The sequence below is a fragment of the Procambarus clarkii genome, chromosome 92 (genome assembly GCF_040958095.1).
Source record: "Procambarus clarkii isolate CNS0578487 chromosome 92, FALCON_Pclarkii_2.0, whole genome shotgun sequence".
Lineage (NCBI taxonomy): Eukaryota > Metazoa > Arthropoda > Malacostraca > Decapoda > Cambaridae > Procambarus > Procambarus clarkii.
In genome coordinates, this window is record NC_091241.1 from 3,837,392 (window position 1) to 3,856,928 (window position 19,537).

General features: G+C 42.0%; 1 protein-coding gene across 8 annotated transcripts in view; it reads right to left on the reverse strand.

Moving 5' to 3' along the window:
- The window catches only part of LOC123775153 (uncharacterized), a 41,448-nt gene that overhangs the window by 13,158 nt on the left and 8,753 nt on the right, over positions 1–19,537 (reverse strand). For 3 of the 8 annotated variants that reach the window (XM_045770082.2, XM_045770081.2, XM_045770084.2), the window contains 6 exons: positions 16,054–16,165; positions 10,923–11,112; positions 8,309–8,438; positions 4,487–4,708; positions 3,719–3,835; positions 359–489 (listed from right to left, as the gene is read on the reverse strand). In XM_045770082.2, the coding sequence (XP_045626038.1) occupies positions 359–489; positions 3,719–3,835; positions 4,487–4,708; positions 8,309–8,438; positions 10,923–11,112; positions 16,054–16,120 (857 nt within the window). In that variant the 5' untranslated portion in view covers positions 16,121–16,165. The remainder of the gene's footprint in view (positions 1–358; positions 490–3,718; positions 3,836–4,486; positions 4,709–8,308; positions 8,439–10,922; positions 11,113–16,053; positions 16,166–19,537) is intronic. The other 5 variants (XM_045770086.2, XM_045770085.2, XM_045770087.2 and 2 more) reach the window with 2 other exon arrangements.

Here is a 19,537-nt window from a genome sequence, read left to right on the forward strand (position 1 = left end):
GATTGTTAAACGATTTGGCGGGGTCGCATTCCGGGGAACATAGGATTAAGGACCTGCCCGAAACTCTGTGTGCTAGTGGCTGTACAAGAATGTAAGAACTCTTGTATATATAAAAAAATAAAAAAATAAAATAAAATAAATCATCTGGCAGCATGTCAAATTGTGGTAATTTTTTTACATTTTATCTTCCCTTGCACTTATACCTTACCTATATAACATGCAAGCCCTAAAGGTGCAGGCTATAAAAACATTTAACATTCAGAAACTGAGAAAATTACTTTGATAATATATACTATAGTCCTGTAAACAATTGTTTAAAATACCCCCCCACTGTAGGAAGTATATCCCTACACCTCACCTTCCTGTACTGGTGAAGTATTGCACTTTCTTCTTCTTGCGCCGTACTCTCTCGCTGGTTTTGGGGTTGAAGTTCTCCATGAATTTTAATTGGCTACTTATCTGCAGATGCTGTATTGCAGATGACATAACCTGCCAATACATCAATATTTAATATATTAATAATACTAATACTAATAATAATAATATTTAATTTATATGACAGTACTGTACATACATTTGGTACAATAAATAGTGAAGGGATGCTCACCAATAGGAACTGGCACCAAATGCAGCACTAAGGAAACATGTGGCTGCAAAGAGCATCAGTAGTATGCTGTATATACAGGCACATGAACCCTAGTGTATCCCATAATTAATAAATCAAAGACTGCCCCAACCTATGAGCCATGCTGAGAAGTCAAAGATCCTTGCACTACTCAGGGCAAGGTGACCTCCACAAGAGGTTGACCTCTATGGGACAAACACCTGAACTCACCAGGGAAGTAATGCTGGCAGGGTACAGGCAACATCAGTAAGAGTATAAAGAAGGGCAGCCCTAAGCACATGCAGATTGAGGAGAATGGTTTCCAAAGTTCACACAACAAATGAGACTTGTAAATACACATATATGAAGCAAATACTACAGGACAAAATAATACATGAACAAATGGTGCAAAGCACAAAAGGCAGAGCACAAAGGATGGTCAACAACACAATATGGTTTTCGAACTGGAAGATCCTGTGTAACGAACTTACTCAGTTTTTATGATCGAGCCACAGAGATTTTACAGGAAAGAGATGGTTTGGTTGACTGCATCTATCTGGACCTAAAAAAAGGCTTTCGACAAAGTTCCCCATAAGAGGTTGTTCTGGAAACTGGAACATATTGGAGGGGTGACAGGTAAGCTTCTAACATGGATGAAAAATTTCCTAACTTACAGAAAAATGAGGGCCATAATCAGAGGCAAGGTATCGGATTGGAGGAATGTCACGAGTGGAGTACCACAGGGTTCAGTTCTTGCACCGGTAATGTTCATTGTCTACATAAACGATCTACCATCTACGGGGAGACGGTCGGCCGAGCGGACAGCACGCGGGACTTGTGATCCTGTGGTCCTGGGTTCGATCCCAGGCGCCGGCGAGAAACAATGGGCAGAGTTTCTTTCACCCTATGCCCCTGTTACCTAGCAGTAAATAGGTACCTGGGTGTTAGTCAGCTGTCACAGGCTGCTTCCTGGGGGTGGAGGCCTGGTCGAGGACCGGGCCGCGGGGACACTAAAAAGCCCCGAAATCATCTCAAGATAACTCAAGATAACCAGTGGGAATACAGAATTACATGAACATGTTTGCTGATGATGCTAAGATAATAGGGAAGATAAGAAACCTAGATGATTGTCATGCCCTTCAAGAAGACCTGGATAAAATAAGTATATGGAGCAATACTTGGCAAATGGAATTTAATGTGAATAAATGCCATGTTATGGAATGTGGAATTGGAGAACACAACCTATAAATTATGTGAGAAATCTTTAAAGAATTCTGACAAAGAAAGGGTTCTAGGGGTAGTTCTAGATAGAAAACTGTCACCTGAGGACCACATTAAGAACATTGTGCGAGGAGCCTATGCTACACAGGGGAGCTGGTCGGCCGAGCGGACAGCACGCTGGATTTGTGATCCTGTGGTCCTGGGTTCGATCCCAGGCGCCGGCGAGAAACAATGGGCAGAGTTTCTTTCACCCTATGCCTCTGTTACCTAGCAGTAAAATAGGTACCTGGGTGTTAGTCAGCTGTCACGGGCTGCTTCCTGGGGGTGGAGGCCTGGTCGAGGACCGGGCCGCGGGGACACTAAAAAGCCCCGAAATCATCTCGAGATAATCTCAAGATACACTTTCTAACCTCAGAATTGCTTTTAAATACATGGATGGCGAAATACTAAAGAAATTGTTCACAACTTTTATTAGACCAAAGCTGGAATATGCAGCGGTTGTGTGGTGCCCATATCTTAAGAAGCACATCAACAAACTGGAAAAGGTGCAACGACATGCCACTAAGTGGCTCCCAGAACTGAAGGACAAGAGCTACGAGGAGAGGTTAGAGGCATTAAATATGCAAAAACTAGAAGATAGAAGAAAAAGAGGCGATATGATCACTACGTTCAAAATAGTAACAAGAATCGATAAAATTGATAGGGAAGAATTCCTGAGACCCGGAACTTCAAGAACAAGAGGTCATAGATTTAAACTAACGAAACAAAGCTGCCGGAGAAATATACGAAAATTCACTTTTGTAAACAGAGTGGTAGGCGGTTGGAACAAGTTAAGTGAGAATGTGGTGGAGGCCAAAACCGTCGGTAATTTCAAAGCATTATATGACAAAGAGTGCTGGGAAGACGGGACACCACGAGCGTAGCTCTCATCCTGTAACTACACTTAGGTAATTACTTAGGTAATTACACTTACTGGTATTTAGAAAACTCCGGGACCTAAAGTGTCAAGGTGATTATCAGGTAGACCGTCACTCTACCATCCAGCTCAAGTGGTTGAACCTAAAGTGTCAGCAATTAATGGAGAGGTCAGACAATTCTGATCGCTCCATGAAACACGTCTCATCAGGTGAAGGACAGTGTTATTGACAGTAATTGCCAGCAGCTCCTGTGGTGCTGCCATTTGATGGTGGTCAGCTGTTACTACAGGGAGGGGGGGGGGGTTATGACCTAACTACAGGGAGATCATTTGCAGTCATTTGCTGTATGGGTTTGTTTACTTTCTGTGATGACTGCAGTTTGGCTTTGCTTCCTTTCTGGCAAACTTGATTCTTGGATGAGGGTGATCATGAATTTAGTGCTCTCTCTGCATACGTGAAGAGGGCCCAGGTTTTGGAATCTGGTCTTCGGTAAGCTTTTAAGGATTCATAAAGTCTGATGTATCTCATAGATGTGGTGCTATCTCAAGAGTGGCTAACTACAGGAAGCCTCAGTTCGGACCCCTCTAGAAAGCCAGTTTCTGGCTTTCTAGTCACAAAACACTGGAAAAGTTTTGTGAAAATAAGCAAAAGAAAAGCCGGAGAAGGAACAGTGCAGAAATTCCTTTTAAGAATTTTTGTTGTCTTCACTATGTAAAAACCAAACTTTACAACTTTTTGTTTCTCCCAAATAAATCTCTCCTACTAAATACTGCAGTCATTAAAAGTAGCAATTTTGTATGTTACCTTGGAGTTGTTCCCAAGGTAACATACAAAATTGCTACTTTTATGTATGTATCTAATTTAAAACATAAAACTATTAGAATCCATTTATTACAAACTTGGTTAATTTACAAAGATTAAAAGCAATTAGCAAGATACTTCACATTAGACAAAAGTAAAATAGAGCCGTACATACTTGTTCATCAGCAAGAGTAGCAGTTCTTGCAGTCTTCTTGCCTTTCTTGGGTCCTGGGCGGTTAGGTTTGGGTACAGAACTTGAGGCAACTTCAGGTGCATTTGCTTCTGGCAAAACCTGTGAAAATAAAGCATTGAATTTAATGACATTGCACTTTTGGTGTGGTCCCCACACCTAACCTAACCGAACCCGACCAAACCCAATCTGGCCCAAATGAACAAGTGGTAAAATGTTCTAGTTTAATGAACAAATCCACAAGGGCTGTGACGAGGATTCGAACACGACGTCTGAGAGCATCCCAGACGCTGCCTTAATCGACTGAGCTACGATGTGGTAAAAGAATTGCAACCAGAAATTCTGCTGAATTTACTTTGTTCATTTGATGCATCACGCTATTGTGATTTTTGTGTGTAATGTTCTAGTTTGTACATAGTGTACACGAGGTGTGACTTCACTATGACATCACCATTTTCTTGCATTACAGGTTTTAGACCCTATTACCTTTGGCCCCAAACTATCATGACAAACTATGAATAACCAGCAATTTAGTATGGGTCCTTTCATGGATTCTAGATATAAATTATGATTTAAACCGATTCGATTTTTGGTGTTTCCGAGCGTTATTACAGTATACAGTATTTTGATTTTGAATGCTCAACTAGAATGCAAAACTCCAACAAAATGATAAAAGCCTGATGAACAATAGTTATATTTGTCTACATAGAAAATATTCAAAACTTAAACAAATTACTTTACATACAAACGTACCGGATCATCAACCATTTCTTCCTCAGCCTCAAACTCAATGTCCACATCTGGCTCATTAGGTTCGTCAGTTTCATTTTCTTCTTCATTACGAAGTAAAGACTCAACTTCTGCTTTGTCTGTTACGTCTACCCAGTCATTATCTTGGTAAATTTCAAGACCTAGACCCCCCCGCTCCTTCTCGGGGACCTCCTCTGCTGTTGGTGGTTTTCCGGCCATTTTGCTCTGACGAAATACAAGTGTTGATAGTTTTAAATCCTGATTAATAATATCTTAAAATATGGTCATTGTTTTTAAGAGTGAATGAAATATGTTTATCGAGAAGTTATACACTAATTATTTAAAAGCTTAAACACATGCACTAATATTTGTAGCTTCATACAGCCTTCAACATTCTACACTCAGGAAAAAATAATTAATTCATGAACAGTCGATCAGTAAATATTTTGAGTACTGCTATTGGATGTGAAATGTTTGTTTATCGCTCCCACACTGGCTTTGTTTTTTCTTGTCATTCTTCATGTTAAAAGAATAAACCAGCATTGAATGTATTGAAACGCCATTTTCTGGGTGAGCCCCAGAGGCTCCTTGTAGCTATCAGGCTGATATGTGTTATATTTGTTTAGGGCATTAGTCAATTGGAGTTCAGCCTACTGGGGACCACGAGCCAGAACTTGGCCCCCTCAGAGAGGCACAGGGAGCAATGGCCTATAGAAGCCCCCATATGGTTGGGGGCACTCCATATCTGCTATCGACCAGGGTTGGCACCCAGAAAGGTAGGCATAACAAAACAAACCCCACTTGGTAAGAAATTGCAACCAAAAACAGAACAGGGAGGCAAAACTCACCCCACAACCTGAGGAAATGAGCAAACAGGCAAATGTCACACTGGCGCGGAAATCCTCAGCGACTATGTACACCAAAAGGGAAGGAACTGCAAATGCAGCTATGTAAGGCGAACATCCTGAGGAAGCACAGGGGCGAACAAACATAGATTAAGGCACTCAAACTCACCCCCCCCCCCCAGGTAAACCTGCAGAATGGTAGAAGTTTCTTGCCAATCAAGCATGCGGGTCTGACAGAACCCATGCCATGCCCACAACGAAAACAAAGGACAGTCTGCCAGCCAGGTAGACTTCAGAACCTCCATACACACCTAATACGGGGAAGAAGAACCGAACTCAAACGAGGACGGATCCATCACAGAGGCAGAATCTGAGTCTCGCAGGAGGTAAGCAGCAAGCACCTCCTGAACCTCCTTAGGTGAGATACGGGAGGGAGAAAACCTCCGACAAGGAGGAGCTGAGGAACACAAGGAAACCCGGGAAGGAGCCAAGGAACCCAAGGGAACTTGAAATCAAACCCGGGGAGGAGCTGACCCCAAATCATACTCGTACAGGGAAGGGGGGTAAGAAAACCCCTCCTCTGCAACAACAAGCCCCGCGAAGAGGGTACCAACACCCAGGCGTGGTCAAAGGGAACCCAAGCCCCCCAGATCAACTCCTCTCCAGCCCCAGAATCCTTCAAACCAGGACCTGGGGCAGAGCAGTTCTCCATACACCCTACCCCAGAAGAAAAGGCAGAGTCCTGGGTAAAGGCAGAAAAGAAGGGGGCGTGCTGGTGGGACCCAGAAGCCTTGGCAGAAGGAATCGGTTCGAATGCCTCTGTCCCCAACCTGAATGGGGCAGTCCCTGAAGCTGCCAGAGTCTCATTATCAACTAAAACCTACCCCGACTCAGAAACCCTCAGACGTTTGGGAGCTGGAAGGGGGAACAGGATGAATAACAGGGGCAGGGCCGGGGAGTGCAGACTGAATCAAAGTTAAAGCGACTAATGCCCCCAGGTCCGGATCCCTATAACCAAAACAGGGTTCCGGGTGTACGTTGACTCTGAGGCCAGTCAACGTTCGCCCCAGACAACATCAGCCAATGAACTGAATGGCTTGGGTAGCCAGCACGGAGGGTCCAGAGTTCAATAGTTGCGTGGACAGGCTGTGTGGTGGCGAGGTGTGACATTTGCTTGCTTGCTTGTTTCCTAAAGTTGTAGGGCGAGTTCTGCCTCCCTGTTCGGTTTTCAGTCGCAATTTCTTTCCAAGTGGCGTTTGTTTTGTTACGCATACCTTTCTGGGTGCCAACTCCAGTCGATGGCAGACATGGAATATCCCCAGAAACATGGGGGCTTCTATAGGCCATTGCTCCCTTTGCCTCTCTGAGGGGGCCAGGCTCTGGCTCGTGGTCCCTGGTAGGCTGAACTCCAATTGACTGATGCCCCAGACTAATGTAACACATATCAGCCTGATAGCTCCAGGGAGCCATAGAGGTTCCCCTCAGAAAAATAGACAAAATGCTATAAATACCACTGCACTATATTGTAAAAAACTGCTCAGTAGAGGAATGCATATTACAGGCAGTATTGTATACTGCAAGCTAGGTACAGTAAAGCTGGGTAGTAAATTGCAACTTGGACATGCTGAGTGAAGTGAGGATAGCCATGGAAGGAATACCAAGTGTGGCTGATTGCTTAACACTTTTGCTGCCCTGGCGGGCGGGCCGCTGCGCACACCAAGGTAGGGCGAGCGATGTTTATACTCTTTTCAGCATTCTTACCTTACCTTCGTGCTACATCGTTCAATTTGGTATCAAATTGTTCACAATAGAATGCTCAAAAGGAATATTTACTTATAACAACAAATATAAGAGCAACATTACCAATACCATAAGATAAAGTACATAAAGTAAAGAATAGTGGCCACCTCACACCTGATGGTCCGGGTGTTGCAACATTGTCACTAGCAGAACTGCTGTCATCCTCATGTTCATCACCAGCATGTATGATGTTGTCACGTTTTGAGAGGTTAATCCTTATACTTAAAGTGCACTAGTGACCAAATGACTACTTCGTGAAACTGGAGGAATGTGAGTACAAATGATTTCTTGGTATCAGTTGTGTAGTACTGTACTTGTATAACACAAAAGCATTATGAATAGCCATATATATATATCCACAGAGAATGGGAAGACGTTGGTGCACATTTTAAAACAAACCCCATGATAATCGGACAATAAATGGAATTTTAACAAATACTGTATTTTAATTTTGGACAGCACTGCCGTCCTCTGGATAACTACTGTACGTGTATTGATTTTAGGATGTCAATACTGTTATTCGGATGTAATAGTGTTAAGACACACGACATGAGTCAGGCTGATTGTTTAAGATACACGACATGAAATAAGACCGATTGCTTAAGATACACAACATGAAGTGAGCCTGATTGCTTAAGTCATAATTATAATTTCTTGGGTAGCTGAGTAATACCTAAAAACACATACAGTTAGAAAAATATAAGGTGACTGTACAGTGTAAACATTATTAGACTGTACCATACAATGCATGCAATACACGTAGCATTTTAATTAAACTTAACTCATGACAAACATTACCCATTTAATGTTTTAACAAGCTGAAATAATAATTACTGGGTATGCAGTCTAAAGGCTCCTTTTAGTTGTGATTTGCATAAATTAATTTAAGCTGTATGAGTAGCTTGCAATATTTTGACCTTATGATTAGGAAATTAGATTTCATACATGGCTAGCAACTTGGCTGGTACTGCATCATATCATAGTGATGACAACCATAGTATTGCCATACCATATAGGAAGGGAAAATAAAGCAAAGAAAACTAATTTTAGTGTCTTCCATTTTACATTTAAGGAAAACTGGTCAACAAACGGAATGTTTACAGTCTTAAATTAACTATACTAGTTAGTTATTTATTTATTATGCATCATTCCAGATTTAACCAAGAGAGGATATACTCACCTTGAGATCTGTGGGCAGGTATCCTACGAGATGATTATACAAACTCAAGGGAACAGGACAACGGCAGATGATATGCGCAACCCAGCATGCTTTGCATTTATTCTTTGGAGTCTCATCTAGCCCAAAGCACCTGAAAGAGTTTCATTTACTTTCACCAACCGTATTTACTGTCAAAATTATATTTTCTTTACAGAAAGGGCCCTTAGCCAGGAGAAGCATTGGCCAATACATTCCTGTGCAAGACGGCATTTACAAGTCAACCCACTGTTGAGTCTTGGTCACAACCACACACCAAAATTAATAAGAAGTCATGTCTTCCCTATTTGACAATGAGTTCACATGTATTTGTGAACACATCGGGAGTTTTCAATGTGTACAAAAAAATCCAAAAATCTTGCATTTACTAAATATTTAGGCATCATCTGGTTGCATAACCATTAAGTGCAAGTACCACTTATATACAGTAGTTGGATATCTATATCTATAAAATAGAATGAATGTCTGCTTGTTCAAGGTTAGATGCCAGATGCATGGGGCTAGCCTCACCCAATTATTTAGAATGACATGGGTGGTAGGGTACTATCATAGGCAGATTGGGTCAGACACATTGTCCCCTTCTTTAAACAGGATTAGCTCCTAACTACCAGCGACTCCTATGAAGTTTAAAATGGGGATTTTCTGTGGGGAGCCCCTACGGCTCCCTGAAGCTATCAGGCTAATGTGTGATATATTAGACCGTGGCATTAGTCTATGGAGTTCATCCCTACAGGGGCCCACGAGCCAGAACCTGGCTCACTCAGAGAGGTTTCAGGGAGCAATGGCCCCCATGGGAAAACTCCTCCTGTGGTTGGGGTTTTCCTTATCTGCCATTGACCGGGGTTAGGCATGCAGAATGAAAGGCATAACAAAACAAACCTCACATGGTAAGAAAATACAATTAAAAACCGAAAAGAGAGGCAGAACTCCCTCCAATTTCAAGCAAACGTCACACTCTACCACTGCACCGCTCGTCTGCGCAGCCCTCCCCCTCCCCGAAAGGGAGAGGGGGAGCCCCGAACTTTCCCACGCCGGCTACCTAGTACTCCAGTTCGTTAGCTAATGTGGTCTGGGGCGGACATCATCTTTGGCCTTGATTTCCAAAGGTGGTATTGTGCAGCCTGCCTACCTATGCAGCAGCCGATTCCTGTTTTCTTTATGGACGTTATACTTTTGCTGGGTTTTCTTGTTTTTTCTTTTCTTGCCTGGTGGGGGTCTGCCTGGTGTGGCTACATTTCTGCTTGTAATATTTTGGTGACCCTCTGCTAGGCCCCCCCCCCCATGATTGTACAATTTGCAGGGGTTTCAGTGTCTTGATATCCCCCTTTGTTCGCTTTGTGTCTTTACTGGTTAACAACACCTTGCCCGGGTTTCCCATAGCAGTCAGCCTACGGGCCTTGGACAACTCTGTTGGACTCGGTGGACCTATGGATCTGTCTTGCGAGTTCCAGCCCGCCTCGTGCGGTTTGAAGATTGCTGTGTGCCCTTGTCTCAGAGTGAGCCATCTCTTTTTGCCTCTGTCATGCTGCCTGTTGGGTAGACGACACCTTTGACCCAAAGTCTTGCAAGTCGTGTTCTCTGCTTGTTCTCCAGTACTATTCTGATAATATTACTGTTAGGGTACAGGCAGCATCTGCATTGCATGCTAGGTTCAGGTTGCTGCAATGCGCTAGGTTGGTTTCCCACCTGGATGCCCCGCAGCTGCCCGGCTTTGGTTATAGGGACCCAGACCTTGGAGCATTAGTCGCTTCGACTTTGGTTCAGTCCGTACTCCCTGGATCTTCCCCTGTTGTTCACCCTGCTCGCCCCATCCCCTGCTTTTGGCTCCCAAATGTCTGAGGGTTTCGGAGTAGGGGCAGGGTCTAGTTGGTAATTCTTATTGTGTCTGGTTCTCTGAAGATCTCATTTTGTACAAACACACTTTGGAACTTTTCGTTTAATGTTTCACACATTTACTTTTCATTTTCCATGTATCTGTCCCCCATTTTCAATATTTCATAATATTCACCTCTGAATATTATCCTTTACTTGCAGCTTGCTTTTAGTGAATTTATAGAAAAGGCCTGGATCTGATTTACATTTGTCTGCTATACCGTTCTCAAAGTTCCTCTCTGCCTCTCTCCTTACTGACGTGTAGTTGTTTCTTGCATCTTTGTATCGCTGGTAAGTTTGGGGGTTTGGCCACTTTCTATAATAATTCCATGCTTGTGTCTTTTGATCTCTGACCCTCTCGCAATTTCTGTTGAACCAACCCTGTTTCCTAGGTCTGCATGTACCAAAACAGACATGCAGACCTAAAAACAGGGCACTAGTGTCCATGGACTGCACCAAGAGCCAAAGGGCAAAACATACTGCTAAGCAATCAAGAAAGCACTAGTACTTGGCTTAAAGGCTTACATTAAAATGTCAAGGGGAATGCATATTTATAAGATGAAATAACAATAAATTAAAACATGCCAGGGAAAATTCTGCAAATAATTTTTCTAAAGTAACATTTGTGGAGCTTATCAACATTTTGAGAGTATGTGAAATTTCAAACTATGAATAATACAATACACTTGTTCAAATCTACACATACCTGCCTCCTTTGTTACAGTTCAAAACCCACGGTTGTTTCTTGAAACGTTGGTAAAACTGTCGACATGCTTCACAAGCCACAACTCCAGCGATGCGTGTGATTCCTCTATGAATTGAATAAAACCGTGTGGCCTTACAGACCCCACACTCAACGCGAATTCTCTTCATGGCAGTCTTACCCTCCTCTGTATCTGCAGGGATAGTACCAGAAAAGTCAATGATTAATGCCAAAACATTTATGAAGGATGTAGTTATCCCATGAAATACAGCACTGTACTGTATTACAGATAAAAGATTCAGATTGTTTGAAACACCTGCCATTTATCCTGCATTATATTTCAATCAAACTACAGTACTTTACTGCCAAGTGATAAGGTAAAAATTAAAATAAAATTAATAGAAAAGTCTATGTGCCATGTTCTCTCTCAATTGCAGAAGGATGGTTGTATGGCTACAGTGCATCAGTAAATTCTCCCTCCACAAATTTACCAACAAAATAATAAAAATTAACTAATATATGAGTGCATTTCAATATGAGCAAGAAAAAGAACAAATACACTGGACTTGTGCTCAAATGCAAATTGGTACACTGGAAGCCAGGATGCAGGAGGAGTCCACTTTGGAAGTAAAAGTCACTATATATTCAGTTGCAGTGGGAAATAACCAACGTTTTCCTATGAAGCAGTCCGTGCATTCACTGAACTGGAATTCGTTACTGAAAAACTTTAAAATTATAAAAACTTTTTGAATTGATTTTATTTTAAAAATATTCAAAATGGTGTATTCTATAATTTTCATTAAAAACTATAATAATGTTTAGTTTTAAATAGCAATCATATAAAACTTTAAATACAATTGAATTCTGGTCATAGTGGAGTTCATAAGAATCTGTCCATTAAGAGCGAGAATCTAGTTTACTGCATCTGTATAATTTTGGTGGTTGTGACTGGTTGTAACTGCAATGGATATGGAAGTTGTGTTTGAAGGGGATGTGACTGTTGTATGTGTAGTAGTATTAATACTACTGTTGTATTATTGTATTAATGGTGTATTAATTATGTTGTATTAATGTTTTCAGTAGTTATAGTGATGGGTGTAGTATGTGATTGTTATAGTGCCTGTTGCTTCAGAAATGGTTGTGCACTTATGTTGCACAATACAGTACTGTACAGAACATGTATGTAAATGTACACTGTGTGAAGAGGGATCACAAACAGCACATATAAGTGTTAAGTGGATTATGTGCTACATATTACTCTTATATGCTACTTATAAATATAAGTATACATGACATGCATTTATACACTGTACAAATAATTGTACACTACTATACTGTATTTCCACTTTTCCATTTCAAGTCATGATAATTTACATTAATCTTTAAATTGTATAAGTTTATATTCTGGCTGTTCTGATTTTCAAATGTGCACAATACTTTGTCTTCAAGAATTAAGCATCAAATAATCAACAAATAAAAACATCTATACTTTAAGAAAATATTTGGATAACCATAATGCACTGTCCAAACATATTGGTAACTCGTTGGGGGGAGGGGGGGGGTGCAGATGCTCGTCATACATATGACGAGGATCTGCTCTGGCTTTTATTGCTTACGTCGTAGATAGTATCTACTTCCTTCTGGCAACTCTTCTTATGGGGTTTGTTTTATTCCCCAGCTTGCCTAAAATATTCATAGGATAGCAGTGTAGTTTTACAGCTGTTGATGTTGATACTATCATCATCTCGACGATTCGACATGGTGCTTGTGAATGCAGTGGATGCATAAGCTGTGTTTGTACAGATACCAGAGTCAGGGACTCGTGGAAGATACCTGCACTGGGGACTGGTGGCAAATACTATACCAAAGTTAGGGATGGGTGGAAAATACCATTGCCAGGGATTGATGGAGGATACCAGAGTCGGGGGCTGGTGGGGGGTGGGGGGTTAGTGGAGTTAGGGACTTGTGAGAGGAACTGGAGTCGGGGACTGGCAAGGGGGAACTAGAGTCAGGGACTGGCGAGGGAAACTGGAGTCGGGGACTGGCGAGGGGAACTGGAGTCGGGGACTGGCGAGGGGAACTGCCAGGTCTCACTAGCTGTTTATATTGACAATTTGAAACTGGCTACAATTTGATAATAAGACTTTAAAAGAATAATAGTCATTATACAAAAAAAAATCAAAGTTAATTTGCAGCTGATGAGTCACAATATCTGAATAGAATGAGCTGAAGGTATGATGACCAAACCACACATCAGAAAATGATGAAATGATGACATTTTGGACTGTCCTGGATCATTATGAAGTCAACAACAGTTCAGGACAGACCGAAACGTCGTCGTTTCTTCATATTCTGATGCGTAGTTCAGTCATCAAAATCTATTTAATAGCAGTTACGAATCAATTTTGTAATTTTGAGATACATATCAGAGGCTCATACAAATTACTAACAATGCAAATGAGGAAATTGCAACTTTAAAACTACCAAAATTTAGGATTAAGATATTTTACATATTGTACAACTATAGACATACACAAACCAAGCTTGAACAAAATACTTTTTGCCACTTGCAATATTACAAAATACATAACATTGTGAGTATTATTTGCAACTAGGAGTACTGGTAGTATCCCCTGGCATCAAACCATGTGTCAAAATGTTTGGTGCAGACATCCTTATTCGTTTCTTTAGCTATCACTCAAGCCCCCACCCATCATGTGTTAAAATACATTATATGTAATATACACCAGCAAGAGAATATAGTACAGTATATTGACCGACCCAATAACAATATTGACCGCCCTTGCTCTACCGCATGTAAGAGTTCAAAACAGCGCAGTAGTCTGCGTCTTCGACTTGCAACCAAGGTACCTGGGTTCAATCACCAGGCAGGACAGAAACAGTTTGGAACATTTCTTTTCACCTGATACCTCTGTTCACCTAGAAGTAAGTATGCATCTGGGAGTTAGGCAACTGTTGTGGCTTGCATCCTGGGGAAGACCTGTATTTGGTCTTGGGGAACCTCAACGGTACCTCAGTTTTCGTATTTAATCCGTTCCCAGAGACGGTACAAAAACCGAAACAAATTTTTCCATAAGAAATAATGTAAATTGAATTAATCCGTTCCACACCCCCAAATATATTAATTAAAAAAATACATTTTATACAGAATAATACTCTTAGGTACCTTACCTTTATTGAGGAGTTTTGTTGGCATATGGAAGACAGTGAGGAAGGGGGAGGAGGAAAGGTGTTAGTGTTTTGAAGCGAAGTCCCCTACCGGTCTGTCTAATTACCCAAAGCTACCCAAAGTCACTCAAAGCTACCCAAAGCTTCCTGGCATTACATTAGTAATGAATAAATATGATATATTTACTCATTATAATGTTGGTGCTGAATGTAGAACATGGAGAAACATATTTTTAATCTGAAAAAGTATCATTTCATAACGAAATTAGATGAAAATAAGCTGCTGACGACGCCAAAGCAAGTTGACGGTCCAAGCGACAATGTTGTGGAGCGACTTATCCAAGATATATTGTTGCGTAGAGGTTATATTACCTTTGGTTTGGATAGGTTAGATTTTGTTAGGTTATGTTTGGATAAGTTGGTTAGGTTAGGTAGGTAGGTACAGGAGGCTGATATGCCAGCAAATACTCTTTAGGCAACAATATATCTTGAATAAGTCGCTCCATAACATTGTCGCCTGGACCGTCGACTTGCTTTGGTGTCACCAGCAGCTAATTTTCATCTAATTTCATTATGAAATGATACTTTTTCAGATTAAAAATATGTTTTTCCATGTTCTACATTCAGCACCAACATTATAATGAGTAAATATATCATTTATTCATTACTAACGTAATGCCAGGAAGCTTTGGGTGGCTTTGAGTGGCTTTGGGTAGCTTTGGATAATTAGACGGACCCATCCCTTTCCATTATTACAGCAGCAATGACATTTCTGGGGTACTCTCTCTCTCATGTTTTGCAGGCATACCACTAGAATCTGGTTGTGGCTCACTGCTTGCTTGTCTTGCTAAGAATCTGTCTATAGACACTTGTTTTTCCTATGCTTTAACACTTGTCTGTAGTGAGACATCACATTGTCTCACGATGTATGATCTCTTGCTTTTTCTATATCGTCATCCTCACAACCATTTCCTTAGGTTGAACATTACCACAGACTTTCTTGGAACCCATGGCGTGATATATAATAAAAACTTATGTTCAGAAACCAAAAAAGCATAAAAAAACAATGAAATTCTTCACAAAGAATTCAAATGTGATCGTCACTAGGCGGAAGACACTGGTAGACTGAAGCGCCACGCGCTTGGTGGCCCCATATATGTATAAACAAACTCCAAAAACCTAGGCAGACAACGAGTACCGAATCAAATTTTTTTTAAGAAATTGAGTACGAGAACCAAAAAATACAAAAACAGGTGCATACGAAAACCAAGTTCCCACTATACAAACAACATGTCCCCAACAACAGGAACTGTACACGAAGATATTCTCCAGATACTGAATGGACACCACAGAAAGTTTGAGAGAAAAATGTCATGCAAAAACCACAAGGTATCCTGTGAGGGTACAGTATAAGTACCCTCATGGTACCTACTGTATTCCGTACAGCACTGTACTGTACTTGAAGGTGATAAATTATCTTTTAAATATAAATGGATTAAGATTACTGGGACTTTGGTTTGCCTGGAAAGTGCAATTTTTCACAAAAAAAAGAACTTCACCCTAAAACCCAAAATTTTTTCTTGTCTGGAGACTTTCAATACAAGGAATGATGAGTAGAACAGAGACCTACAGACTTAAGTATATGCTACATAGGTTAATTTAACCAACTCTTAATTCATGCATTCAAACCTTTTATGGATCATGATCAAATACTTTTTACCACTGCATGGAAGTACAGTACATACTATTTTTAAATAGAATCTGCTGAATATGATTACTGAATGTAACCCTCGTTACAAATTAATTTTTAAATGATAGAAAAATTCAATAAGTCTTCACATTAGCTTTTGTAAGACAAGAAGGTAAAGGTGTTGTTTCTTATAGTGGTCAAGAGAATACTTATTGCACTGACGACATACTGTAGGAGCCTCATTTATTTACTTACTGATCAACCTGAGATATGAGGGCATGAGCACGGCGGGCATACGGATATTAGGCTCGGAAGATTCCATGGTTAATGTTGGTAACCAGTGTTCCACTTTACCAAAGGACAACTGCTGTAAAGATATGCACACCTTGTATCCTCAGGTTTGATTAACAAAAGTCATTTTGACTTATCTAGTAATTAATTAAAACCTCCTTGATACACAGATGGTACGAAAAATAAAATGATCAGAAATCACCACAGCAGACATTACTATTTTTATTATTAAAATAACCATGACAAAAAGTTATAAATAATCATTTCCATGTAATTAACAATGCCAGTAGGAACAGAATAACTCTGAGTTTCCAAAACTAAGTGATCCAGCTTCTAAAATTTAACCATGAAAGTTCCTGTGTCTAACTGTAGTGAAAAAACAAGCAACTACATAGCCACTTCCCATTTTAGACTGCTTGCTGCCCATTCACACCCGAATAACTAAAATCATTACAAACACAATGAAGATACTGTACATGTTGATACAATAACAACAATTGCAATAATGCCTTAAAGACATATTTTCTGTGGAGAACCCCTTCGATTCCCCGGAACTATACCGGGCTGATGTTTATATATTAGACTGTCGCAACAGTTAATCAAAGGAGTTCTAAGCCTACCGGAGACCAGAGCCAGAACTTGGCCCCCTCAAGAGAGGCACACGGAGCAATGGCCTAAAGACACCCCCATGTCATTCAAAGCAGTCTTTGTCTGCCAAGTACTAGGTCAGGCACCCAGAAAGGTAAGAATTTCAAAACAAACTACTGCTGGTCAAAATTTGCAAACCGAAAGCCGAACTAACAAACAGAACTCCCCAATCAAAAACAAGGAAACAAACACGACGTCACCACAACCACCGCGCATCCGTCTGCGCAACCCCTCCTCCCCGGGAGGGGGACGGGGGAATCCCAGACCTCCACGCCAGCAACTCTCCTCAGTTCAAAAGGCTGTTGTGTTGGTGATGGTCGATCGCTCTGGCTCCATTCTTTGCGCAGTGCTGCAGTGCGGTGTTGCTGCTCTGCTTTGGGGGTGTGTGGGCCAGACGTAACACAAGAGTACTGGGGTTGCATGCACCTAGGGCTACCTTCCGTAGGTGCCCCATAAGTACTGCCTTTGTGGCTTCAGGGTTATCTTCCATGAGCCATTCAGAAGCAGCTACCTCCGTGTGGTTGTGTCGCTGCTCGGTGATTGCCCGCCCTTGATCAGCTGGGGAGGTTCAGCTGGGGAGGTTCTTACTCCTGTTTGCTGAGGCGCGAGGTACTGTGCACCTGTCTGATATACGGATAGCAACCGGGGTTCTGTTCACCTGGAGACGTTGTGCTTTTGCAGGGTTTTTCTTTTGTTTTTTTGTTTTGTTTTGCCTGACGGGGGTCTGCCTGGTGTGGCGGTAGGACAGGTGATCAGGTGGCTTAGTTGGTGTCCCACCTGCAAGTTTCGTCTCAACGGCAGTATGAAATTTCCTGGTGGTCTCTTCGGCACTTGTCTCTTCGTAGTTTGTCTTCGATTTCTGGTCGGGTTGTTTTGTCCTTTCTCTCTTGGTTGTTTCAGGACCGTCTTCTTATGCCAAATACTGTCGCCTTGTTTCGGGTGGCGCTGGCGGAGCCGCTGCAGCTTGCATTTGGGGTGGATGTCATTTCTGCTCTCATCTGCAAGCTTTCTCGGGCGTTGTTTTCACCTCCGGCCTGCTCATGCGCCGCCTGAGCTGTCCTTGTCATTGCACCGGGTGCTCTCTTCTCCCTTCTCTTTGGTTTGGGGTGGCCCCCCTCGGTTCAGGACTGTTTTTCTACGGCTCTTTTCTTGTTGGCATTGGCCTCTGGGAGTCGGGTCAGAGAGTTTCATACTCTCCTCCAACGCAAGGGTTTCTGCTCTTTCGGTCTTGCTGGTCTTTACTTAGTTTGCAGCCGTTTCCTTTTCTAGCGAAAAATGAGTCTGCTGCTTTTCGAAGGGGTCCTTGGGTTGTTGATGCTTGGTTGGTTCGGCCGGGGGTGCATCATGTTTTGTTCTGTGGCTCTTCGCCGTTATTTGCGTGTTATGGCCTCTGTGGCAGAGGACACGCTTTGGGTTGACCCAGTTTCCCTTCTTCCCTATTCCAAGGGGCGGGTATCCCAGGTTGTTCGCAGGATTATTCGGTCCAGCCAGCCTGCGGTCTTTCCCCGTGCCCACTCCATTCATAAGTTCGGCATTCGACTGCTGTTTTGATAATGTCCTGGCCTATCTTTTGGGCATGGGGTTATTGGAGGTCGAACAGAGTCCTGGCTGCACGTTCCCTTGTTAATGTTCCTAGTCCTTCTCGGGCGTGTATAGCCTTGGGTCGCAGGTTGCGGCCTGTTGTCTTGACTTTGAGTTGAGGAGTGAGTGATAGCCACCACCTGGGCGAGTCCCTATTCTTCTTATCTTTGGTTAGGTAGCTCCAGTGAGCTGAACGGGCTCTCCACAGACAACTAGCATTGAATGTAATGAAATGCCATTTTCTGGGCGAGACCCGGAGGCTCCCCGGCCTCCCTCCCTCCCTCCGGTCGACGTTTTTTTGCGTTTTTTGAAACTCAGCCTCTGAACCGAGTTGCCGGTGTGGAGGTCTGGGATCCCCCTGTCTCCCTCCCGGGGAGGGGGGGAGGAGGTTGCGCAGACGGATGCGCGGTGGTTGTGGTGACGTCATGTTTGTTTCCTTGTTTTTGATTGGGGAATTCTGCTTGTTAGTTCGGCTTTCGGTTTGTAAATTTTGACCAGCAGTAGTTTGTCTTGAAATTCCTGCCTTTCTGGGTGCCTGACCTGGTAGATGGCAGACAATGACTGCTTCCAATTACATGGGGGTGTTTTTAGGCCATTGCTCCTCGTGCCTCTCTTGAGGGGGGCCAGGTTCTGGCTCTGGTCCCTGGTAGGACTAGAACTCCTTCGACTGTCTGTTGCCATGGTCTAATATATACACATCAGCCCGGTATAGCTCCAGGGAGCCTCCGGGTCTCACCCAGAAAATGGCGTTTCATTACATTCAACGCTGTTCTTTTTTTCCCAGTTACAATATATAGCCTGATATTGGAACAAAAGTAAAAGTAAATATTGTACAAAAGTAAACAAAATTTCAGTGTTTCTGCTACATATACAGGATGTAGCGTATATTTTATGTCATATGGTTCAAATTCAGTGCTGTGGCACTTATGCTGCATTTATGAAGTCCCGACACTTGGAATGTTAACCCTCTGATTATTATTAAAATTATACTTTAAATTATCCAAAATTGTGCATAACTAGTGGTTTTATATAATAAACAATTACTCTACCTTCTAGAAAACCACTTTAACATGTTCAATGTATTGAATACTGCATAAATAAAATAATATGGCAGCGAGTCAAATTTAGTTCTGCTTATTATACAGTATCTTGAATTAAACAAGGGCAGATGTCTTCAGCTATTATTACCATAAAAGAAGTGCATATGAAAAGACACTCA